This window comes from Teleopsis dalmanni, chromosome 1, assembly GCF_002237135.1.
Source record: "Teleopsis dalmanni isolate 2A chromosome 1, ASM223713v2, whole genome shotgun sequence".
Lineage (NCBI taxonomy): Eukaryota > Metazoa > Arthropoda > Insecta > Diptera > Diopsidae > Teleopsis > Teleopsis dalmanni.
The window spans coordinates 198653349-198664731 of NC_051846.1; the positions used below are offsets into that span (position 1 = coordinate 198653349).

The 11383-nt window shown below is 24.2% G+C and overlaps 1 protein-coding gene across 1 annotated transcript; it reads right to left on the reverse strand.

Moving 5' to 3' along the window:
- Window positions 1-1342: 1342 nt before the first annotated feature.
- On the reverse strand, window positions 1343-10413 carry LOC119671197. The gene is made up of 4 exons (XM_038081748.1): window positions 10155-10413; window positions 3551-3867; window positions 1915-2088; window positions 1343-1845 (listed from the first exon to the last, which is right to left on the reverse strand). Exons 1-4 carry the CDS (start codon window positions 10372-10374, stop codon window positions 1510-1512), a joined length of 1047 nt encoding a protein of 348 aa, XP_037937676.1. The 5' UTR covers window positions 10375-10413; the 3' UTR covers window positions 1343-1509.
- Window positions 10414-11383: the final 970 nt, after the last annotated feature.

Genomic DNA, 11383 nt, shown 5'->3' on the forward strand with positions numbered 1-11383 from the left:
GGGTTAGTGGGGACGGTATTATTAATGAGCCACGCAACCGCATCGCTTCGGCGTTTGACGTCAGTGTTACGAAAACCTCACGCTTGCCATTTGATAAGCTCTCTATGTATGATCAAGAATGACTTATGCCAGCAAATCGAGGAAATACGCAAACAGGAATTTAATCATTCAAACTTTAATTAATAAACAAATTAATGCTTTTCACAATTACCAGGCATTCTAGTGAATGCATATTTTGATCCAAATACCGAATAGTATGCGAGTCTTGGAATGAATGATTCTTCAATGAGTCTTGGAAAACACGTAGACCTTTTTATTTAATTTGCAATTTGTTTTATTTGTTTATTTTTTTGTTTATTTTTTGTTTTGAAGACATTAAGTTATATAACGATTATAATATATTTAACTATATTTAAATAAATTTATATAATTTCAGTGAAGTTTTGTACAACAATGTAACATTTGTTAAATTGTATATATGTATGAATTTTGAGTATATAATTTTGCAACAATGCGCAATTTTTTTTTTTTTTGTTTTTTACAAAATAACTTTATGCATAACAATTAAAAACAATTTATAATTAATTTAAACAATTAAAAATTAAATTTAAATTTATCTATCAATTTTCTTTTGAATTTATCATTAATTTCTAAAACTAAAAATGAACTACCAATTTTCCATTATCAAATAAATAAAATAATAAATATAATAATAATTTAATATAAAAAATTAATCTAAATCGCAGATTGTGTATAAATTAAGGCTTATATTACAAAATAATTCTAGTGAATATAAATTAAAATAACATAAAACTGATATTTTATAATTTTATACAAAAATGCAAAAAACTTTTTTTATGAATTTAATGAATTTAAATTAACCTTAAAGTAGTGAAAGCCTTATATCTTATGTATGTGTAGATGTTTTTTAATTTAATTGATAAATCGATGATTTTGCATTTAGTCGTTTAGCGTGAGAGGGTGTGTGCGGAAAGCTAATATATATAAAAAAATCAGTTTGGAGGGAGTTTGAGTGTTCTCTTCAAACTGATTCAAAATGCAGTAGATATTTATAATAAATAATACATTTAGTTAATACAATAAAATGGTTTAGTTGGTCTTGTATGATGCTTGAGTTGCTAATGATAACCAACTGACAGTTCTTAAGTAGTAATGATTTTTGGCATATTTTAAATACGTAACGTTTTTTGACGTTTTCTTGTGATTTTTTTTTATGATTTGTTTTTTTTTCAATTTTTTGAGACACTTAACAGCGAAACAACAAAATAAAATATTGAAATTTAATGCATTCAGAATTTAAAACATAAATTTTGTAAACAAATAATATTGAATTATAGTATTTCGGTAATTATTTCCTATTTATGGGCAAAATATTTTTAAAAAAATTTTGACAAAGAGGAACAAACTAAACCCATTGCGATTTTAATAAGAAATGTAGATATGCATTTTAAAATTGGGAATTCAAATTTTTTATATTACAATTGTTCTCTAGTTGTAATCTCTCATGATCTCATATGCAACACTCATAAAATGCGTCAAACGTAGGTATTCCTGAATGATAAGCCAATTATCTAGATCTCCACCCTCGTATTTAGTGTCCGGCTCTTCGACAGTCGACTCTTTAACACACAATGTCGCCATTGCTAATTTGCACTCCTCCAGGTCACGTTCTAAGTTCAGGGAGAATTTCTCAAAGAAATCGGCAATATATTTATTTTTATCATATTTCTCATCTTTATTTGCATTGTGATATGAAATAACTTTCTTAACCTCTGCTTTTAACATCGTTAATGTTTCATTGTATTTTTTTAATTCATTTTTGATCTACAAAGGAAAATGTTTCATTAGTTTTATGAGTTAATATAAAAAATAAAAAAAAGTTAAAATAATTACCCTAGTTAAGTTCAAGTCCCCGCGCAAAGCATTTAAGTACACATTATTCACTTTTGGATCAACATCAAAATCTTCGGTCAAGTCTGCTTTCAACTGGTGATCCCATTTTACATGGTGCAGTCTCCAAGTAACACGGACATTTTGCGCCGATTCAGCATTTTGCACGATTTTGGCCTAAAAACAGAAAGGAAATAAAATATAGAAAAATTTGTAAAATATATGCAATTGCGACAAGAATAATTAAAAGAGAAATTCAATCTTCTAACAACATTTACTAATCGGTTATGATCGATTAGGTAGACATATCCACCACAAGACCATTATCTTTATAGAGCATCTCAATGAAAGTACTGAAAGTTATTTCAAAAGAACGCGGCCAACTGGTTAACAGATTCTTACATTACATCAAGTCTTCCTAACACTTTAAAGTAAAGAACTTTTTTTTTGAAACAAAGACATAATACATAAGAAACCATAATAAATAAGTTATATATATTATTATATCTTAAAGTTTTTTTGTCTTTTTTTCGAAGAGGTTTTTTAAAAATGCCAAACGCATCGTCACTATACTATTACAATACTGGTATGCTCTGTTTGCATGAACTAAAAAAATCCCCTTTATATGCTAGACCGTTTCTATACTAGAACTTTATCGGCAATCCGATAAAGTTAGTTATCCATTAAAAATGTTCTTCGTTAGCCTGCGTTTATTAGTTATATCTTATACTAATACTGTAAATAACAATGCTGTAAAATTAGAATAATTACAGAACTTTTAAGAGGGTGGAAGAAACAGGGATTATTAAGCGGTTAAAACTTCACCGACTTCCAATCCATTCTTACTCTTAAACAATCTCCTACGCTTTCACACTACCATTACCGACATACATCCTCACCCATTTGCACACATTTGTAATTCCTTTCTTGTTATCTGCTCGATAGATCTCCGTGGGTCACCATAACACTAATAACATTAAGCTCTTCCTATAGAAAAGCTCATATATGACCTGATCAAAATAATACACTATAGAAATCTAATAATTAATGTTTATGTGTTGATCAAAAGAGATTAATTTAATTAATAAATATCAGAAGTTGATTTCTTAAATCTTAGCTCCGGAAAGTAGTGAGAATAGAGAAATTGGGAAAGCTTTGCCCTTTGCCCATATACGAACATGTGGTAACAATAGAGCAACAGAGAAAGCTCTGCCTCCGTTTAAATCAACCAATCGAACAAGATATACTTTTGTAAGATACATTTTAATGTTTAAATGCCATGTTATATGGTTGTTTAAACCTGTTTTTTATATAATTTAAAATAAAATTTCCATCACTTAAGTTTAACTAAACACTTTTATTAAGAGAAAAGGTACTTTTTGTTGATGAAATCTCTTATAAGACAAACACGAATCAAATTTCAATAGCCTTGTATTGAGTACTTTAATGTACTTTAATGAGTTTATTATTATTTAATATAGAAATTTATCAAGTATATTTTGATAAAAACAAAAGAATAAGAAATAAGGAATAAGAATAAAATACAATAGTTTGCATTTTACCAAATATATATAGCAAGTGGTAAGTAATATTCTAGTTTATAGTTCATAAAACAAGTTTGTTTAATTTTCACACTTACATATTCATCTAATACTTGGCGCAGATGTGTGAAAGATGCATTGGCTTGATCGTAAGGATGTTTTAAGATTGATCTTATATCAACCGCATCCACTCCTTCATTGCAATTCATATTTGGCGCTGCGCGTAGATGTAGATGATGTTTGTGTGGTGGGGTCGGCTGTAGTCTTGTTCGCTGATCTTGCAATAGCTTCTGATGGTATTGATGGCGATATTGCGGTGTATGACGTATGAGCCTCTGACCGGAAGGTGTCACGGGTATTCCGTGTGTAGTTTGTACGGAGATAACAAAAAATATTATGAGGAATACTCCAAATTCTGAAAAATTAAAAAAATTAAATTAATACCATATATATTTATTTAAACTCAATTGATTTAATATTTATTTATTTTTTTATTGTTGAGATAAAAAAATATTTAATTGTACTTCACAATCAAAATGAAACTACAACTTTATTATCTTCAGCGTTAAATTTATTTTTTTTTATAAATTGTGAGTTTATTTGTTGTATTTATAGTTGCTGTCATTGTTGTTGCTATTGTTGCTGTTGCAGGGGCTAGTGCAATTAAATGCATTAACAGAAATCGTAATATATTAATAAGATCACTATTGTGTACGCCGTACTATGTAGTAAATTCATTAAAAGAGTTTTAATTCAGTTTTTTTTTTGTTTTTATTACTACTGTAAACATTAAAGCAAACATTAAACGATTTTAGTTGCACAAGTTGCATCTACGCACATGCAGTAGATGCAACTACATTGCAGCTGGTCATGATCGCCATAGTACCCGCGGTAACCGCGATAGCAAATAATTGAATGCGTTTATTGCGTACAGCGTCATTGAGAAAGCTGAAGCTCAAGTTCAAGGTGTGCGGTCGTTGCAATTAGCTGGCGCTCCAAAGCCCCTCAGATACTATTTGTAATGTCCACAGATGCAATATGCATTTGTGCAAACACAATGAAGTTGTTGCAATGCTCACAATGTGAATGTCCATTGTGCAGCGATCGGTAAAACATAAATTTTACATTTTTGTGTACATTTCCGAAATGCCAAAGCATTAGAAATTTATTAATTATCAGGATTTAAACATTTAATACACATATAATTACAAATAGTATATATTAAGAGACCTCACATTATTCTATGTTGTGTGGTCTATTTCTATTATTAAACAATATAATTTAGTTTTAGCGGAAATGAAACTATTAAAATAATATTAAAAGTTTTATTACTATATTAATATATGTGTATATGTTATTTGATTATTTATGTTGTTAAAGGAGTTTTTTAAAAAAACTTCATTGAATTATGATTAAAGGTTATTAAGACGATTTTGCAGAAAAATGCTCTGAGCATATTTTTCTGAAGGAATAAATATTGCATTTGATTTAATACACTGCAACTCTAAACAAATTTGAGCATCTATATAATAAGATAGTTTCATCAAGGAAAGACTTTAATGTACACTCTCAACTTTCAAACTTTGTATCTATATCTTCATTTCTGATATATCATAGAGCTTTTATTATATATCTCAATAATAATAATAATTAATAAGTTTGAAGTTCTGTAATGGTGGATGGAACAGCATTCCTATAAGATACACAAGAATATAGCAGTTTACTAACTTATTAAGCAGAATTCTATTTTTTACACTTAACTTTCCTTGTGTTGATTTCAGAACATACCATTGTTCTGACCCCTATATTCTCTAGAGTCTAGACAATTGCAACTTTTGTCAAAAGTTAGAATTGATACATTTATATTAAATATTTATATATACTATTACTATATTCGACTGTTTATAAAAAATACGTCGAAATGAAAATATTATTTAAATTAGTTACTATTTAATTTCTATATAATTACTTTAAATTACTTTTATATATTATTATTTTTATTATTATCATTACTAATTATTATTATTACTATTTTTTTTTATTATTATTTATATTTTTATTATTACAATTGCAACTTTTGTCAAAAGTTAGAATTGATACATTTATATTAAATATTTATATATACTATAACTATATTCGACTGTTTATAAAAAATACGTCGAATAGAAAATATTATTTAAATTAGTTACTACTTAATTACTTTATAATTATTTTAAATTACTTTTGTATATTATTATTTTTATTATTATCATTACTAATTATTATTATTACTATTTTTTTTTTATTATTATTTATATTCTTATTATTATTACTAATTATTACCATTATATTATTTTATTATATCATACTTATTAATATTATTTTTATTATTGTTATTATTATTACTAATTATTATTATTATTATATGAATGATTTTGTGTTAATGTAATGATTTTACTTATATCATTTTTTTCTTAATATTTTTGTCTTAATTTGATGCGCTGTGACGTATGAGTGTTTTATTTATTACAACATCTGAAAAATGTCCACCTCATTATTAATTTATTCTCCATAGAATTATATTTTAATAATGTTAATAATCAAATATTTATTATGAATATTTATATACAATTTTTTTTAATATTAAAGATGCATTTAATTGATAAATAATTTAAAAATAGCCTTTGCACCTGAAGTAACTGTAATAATTAATTAGCAACACAAACGTACTGTAGCACGCACACACAGGCACACGCACATTCACACATCAACCATTGTAACATTTGTTTTCCTTAGTCACATTTTCATTCATTAGACGTGGAAAAACAACACCCACACACATTCACATAGAAAGGGAACGTACTGAACTGTTAAGTAGCGTGCAAAGGTTATAAAAATAATTTTGTAGCTTCGGATTTCATTATTTTTAATGATACGCCATTACAATAACAATTTCACTAACCGATTCGTATTATTATTGTTAGCTTGTATGTGTATGTGTGAAACTAATTGGAAATTGATTTGAGAGATTTTTTGTTTTAATTTTAATTTCCTTTTACTTTTATTTGTTTAAATTTTCTCTATTATGTACTTTATTATAACACCCATTTTTATTTTTATTTTTATTTTTTAATTTTATTTTTATATATTTTTAAATGAATAAATTTTTTTTTATATACTTTTTATTTGATTTTTTAAATTTTTTAGTTTAGCTTTCAATTAAAATAATAAAAAGGAACTAGAAATAAATGATTCATTCATAAAATATATATACAATGTAATTTATTAATAAAAAAATATATAAAAATAAAATTTAAAAAAAAAATTGAATGACAAGTGGTGTTAAAATAATCAAATAATGAAATAAAAAAATATAATGTAACTAAAACGGAATTTAGATTAGAGAAAAAAATCTCAAAGAAAAACATTTTAATCAGATTAAAAGTAATTTAGAAATTGAAAAAAAAAACAACTGTTATTAAAAATTAACAAATATAATTACATGATCATTTCAATTCTAATGCATTTAGTAAATTTAATTAAATTATATTATATAAGTTATAAAGTTTAAAGGTTTGATTAATTTATTTTTTTTGTTGAGTTAAAATTTTTATAAATACTGATAACAGCGAAAGTAAAGTGCTAATTATAATTTATTATAATTATGTGATTAAATGAATGCTTATGATAACACCAAACTACACATTCTAAAAACAAATGGAAACTGTATTTCGTTAAGAATATATAAGGATAAATGTATATGCATTTATAATTTTACTTAAATAATGCAATTGCCTATATAAATTTAATAAATAACACCTTGAACGTACAAATTTGCACAACTATTATTGAATGGAAGTACTTAAGGTACTGCACAGGGTTTATTTATAAATTATATAATTTATAAGTTTAATTTAATTCGGCACGCGTTTATTAATTCAAGAGTTAATTTTTATTTATTTTAATTTTTTTTTTAATAACTTTTTATTAATTATTAAAAAATTATTATTTTATTTTATTTTATTATTTTTTAATTTATTTTATTAATCATATGTATAACCATAAGGTCTAAATATTTTTAACAAACGCTAACTTGTAATGGACAAGAAAGGGTGGCTTTCATGTTGTAAAGTTGAGTTTTTCAAGAATTGTTAAGCTAAAGAAGTAGAGGAATACTCAAGAAGCAGGTATACTTATGTTTTTAAATTAAAAAAATAATTTTGGATAATATAAAAAATTTAAGTACTTTAGTAGTTTTCAATATAAATTAATAACAAAAATATTTGTTATTGTAAAATAAAAATAGAGCAAAAAATCTATATTTTGTTTAATATTTTTTAGCAGAAATCAGAAAAAAATGAAAATTTTTAAGTTGTTATTTTACTAACATATGTATAAAAAATAAATAAAATTTATTAAAAATGTTATGTGCAAAAAAATTCCAGAATATTAACACTGAAAGTCTTTTTCAGATCACATCATATACGACTTTGAGATTGAATAGCGTTTATATGTAAACGGAATCTTTCATTATAAAATTCTAGTCCTTAAGGAAGAAGTTTTCTGCTCTAAGGAACGAGAAATGTTCTGTAAGAGAGGAGAGAGGTTTTTTAATATATCTCTCAAAATACATTGTGTCAAAATATAAAAGTCTTCCCGAAGAAACGCCTACGGTTATAAAATCTACACTATACCAAAGTAGTTAATACAAAAAGCATACTTGTTTTAATTTAAATTAAATTAAGAATAAAAAGTTAATATCTATATATATATTTAAAACAGGAACTGTGTAAAATTCAAAGTTCACGTTTTTAAGAAAGACATATATTTTATATATTTGTTAATACTGAGTTTTAAAACCAACAATTATTATTATTTGAAAATGAGTCATAAGTAAAATTTCATCACATAAAACAAATTGTTCCGCGCCAAAAATAAACAACCTTTACTTGACAATATGGCAAGAATTAAAAATAAAAAGAAGTTGAGATACATTTTTTAGTATTGACAATGTGACGTATGTATATATTACTTGAAAAGGATATGAAGTATTTATGGTATAATATAAATGTAAGAGTTAACTATTAATAGCACTAACTTTATTGTAAGTGTATTAATATTGCTAAAGTACAAAAATGATCGCTTCAAATGTTTAAAAAAATTGTTTAACTGATTAAAATTTAGTTTTTACTTTCACATTAAACATGAAAAACCTCATGAAGAGGTTTTTTCGAACAGTAGTGAAATACAACAACAAAAATTTTTATTTTTTATATTATTTTAATTAATTGAATTTTTGGCTGACCATGCAGCTGTTTCGAGTATTATAGTAAAAAACATTGTAAACATTTTTCTTTTTATTGAAGTAATATTTAGGTAAATTATATTACTAAAGCTAATATGTTATCAGCAAAAATGTGGGGTTATCACACCATAGGTCAGATTGTTAAGGTCAGTAAGCAGAAAAAAGTATACACCCACATTTTCTTTATATATATTCATAATATAAATTTTATTGCATTCATAATTTCTATATATATTATAATTAATTGTACCCTGAAAATGTCTATAGACAAAAGTGGAAATATTGGTGACCATAAAATGTATTTTTTAATATTAATTTAAATAGTTTTGTATTATTTATTTATTAGATTTTTACTAGCCAGTTCAACAATATATAAATATTTTCAGAAATAAAAATAGGTTTTGTTGATTTATTTATCTGATATAGAATTTGATATTATAATAAGTATAATAATAATAATTAATTATATATATTATAATAATAATATTATAAAAAAAAATAATTGTTTTTAAAAGCTTAGATTAAAAGCTTAGAAAAGCAATAGATAATATATATTTTTTATATATTTCTATATTTTATTTTTTATATATTTTATATTTTTATATAAAATAAAAAAATAATTTAAAATTTGATTGATAATTTAATTTTCAATACTATTTGACAATTTCTTTTGTTTTTTTAGTGATTATTTTATAATATAAAAATATTTATATATTTTAAACTTTTAGTTTCTTTTTATTTACTGTAAACTTAGGAAACATTTTGAAAACCTCTAAAGTTTGTCCTTAAAAACAATTTTTTTAAGCATCAAAGATTTTAAAGAATTTTGTATATTGTTTTAAAATTGTTTTAAAATTTCATCAGTTCATGAGTTAAATAAATTAAATTAATAATTAAATTTTAACTGAAGTTAGTTAGAAATTTGTATTTGAATACTTATTTAAATCTATTTAATTTGTATTTGATTACTAAAATGTTCCATAATTTTATAATTTTAAATTAAAATTTATTTCAATTAAGAGATATTTGTTTATAAACGACTATTAAATTTAATATTAATTTTTGTGTTAAATATATAGCTATTATTATTGATTTGTTTAAAACTATTATATTATTATATATAATTATTAAAATATTTTTAAGTTAACTTCTGTATTTTATTAATTTATTATATATTCTGTATATATTTTAGTTTATTCTACTATATTACAAATTTTTTGATTTATTCAAATAAATTAACATTATACCCTCAATATCAACTTTTTTTTTTATATTAAAAAAAAAATTTTTTTTGTGATAGTAACTATTTTTTTATTGTTTTTATTTTTTTTTTTTGTTTTTGATTATTATTTATTTCTTAAATAAATTTTTTTTTTTTTGTAACTTTATTTTATACAGAATGTCGTCTCAGAACTTACTTGATTTGTGCTGTTTATTTACATCACAATATTTTATGTTTTTGGCAGATTTTTTGTTATTAATTTGGCAGGATAAGAACAGATTTGGATTTCCTTTTCGAAATTTTGACATATTTCGGCAGGTCTGGCACGCATCGGCCTCACGTAACAACTGACACTGAGGCTGTACGCTTAAAGCCGTTAAAGCATCAAAGCGTAACGTGTCGATCAAGCTTGGCATTTTATTTGATTAGAAATTATTTTTTATAATTGTTCACTTCGGCTTTATATTTTTTTATTTTTTATTTTACAATTTTTTTTATTTTAATTTATTTTGAGTTAAATTAAAATTTTAAGAAAACATTTAAAATTATCACAGTTATTTGAGTATTTTATTTATAGTTTTGTTTTGTTTCACTATTTAATATTTCTATTAATTATTTTCTATATTTTGTTTTTTGAGTTAACATAAAGCGTTTTTAATATAAAAACTATTTAAATTTTTCACTCATAATCTTTTTTAAATTTCCAAATTTAAAAAGAAAAAAAATTCAATGAAAAGTCAATTTCACAATTCAATTAAAATTATAATGCACAATATTTTTCATTTAGTTTAAAATAATATATTAAAGCATCTATAGATCTTGAAAATTTTTGTTAAGTATTGACCGCACTAGTTGCCTTTTTGGTCGCTTTGCGAAAATTTCTGCTGTTTCTGTTGTCAATAACTGAAAGTCTAAAACCTTAATAAACTAAAATCAATTGACAACGCCGTTTTAAATCTCCTGTACTCAAGAAAAAAACCTAAATCCAACAACAAATCCAAAAACAAAACAAAACAAAAAAATGTGTAAGTAAAGTCTCGGCATCAAGCAATAACGAGTCAACAACAACCAGTAAACATCAGCAACAGCAAAAGTCAAACACACTAACTGGCGCTATTTTAGCGCAGAGTAGTCAAGCTTTTGCCCCTTCATGTTCATGTGCAGCTTTATTAAGATACTACTGTCGTTTGTGTGCGTGTGTATGTGTGTAACGATGTTTTTGCTGTTGGTTGCCGAATAAAAAGTTGAGCAAATACATTTAAATCTATATAGAAATCTCCGTATGTAATGGTTATTTACGCAAAATAAATACTGTAGAAAATTATTACTCACTTGTTGCTTTAGCAGCAGCAGCAGCAGCAGCAATAGTAACAGCTGGGCTGAGGCGAACGAAAGCAAATGCAATTAAATATTACAGCAATTTTA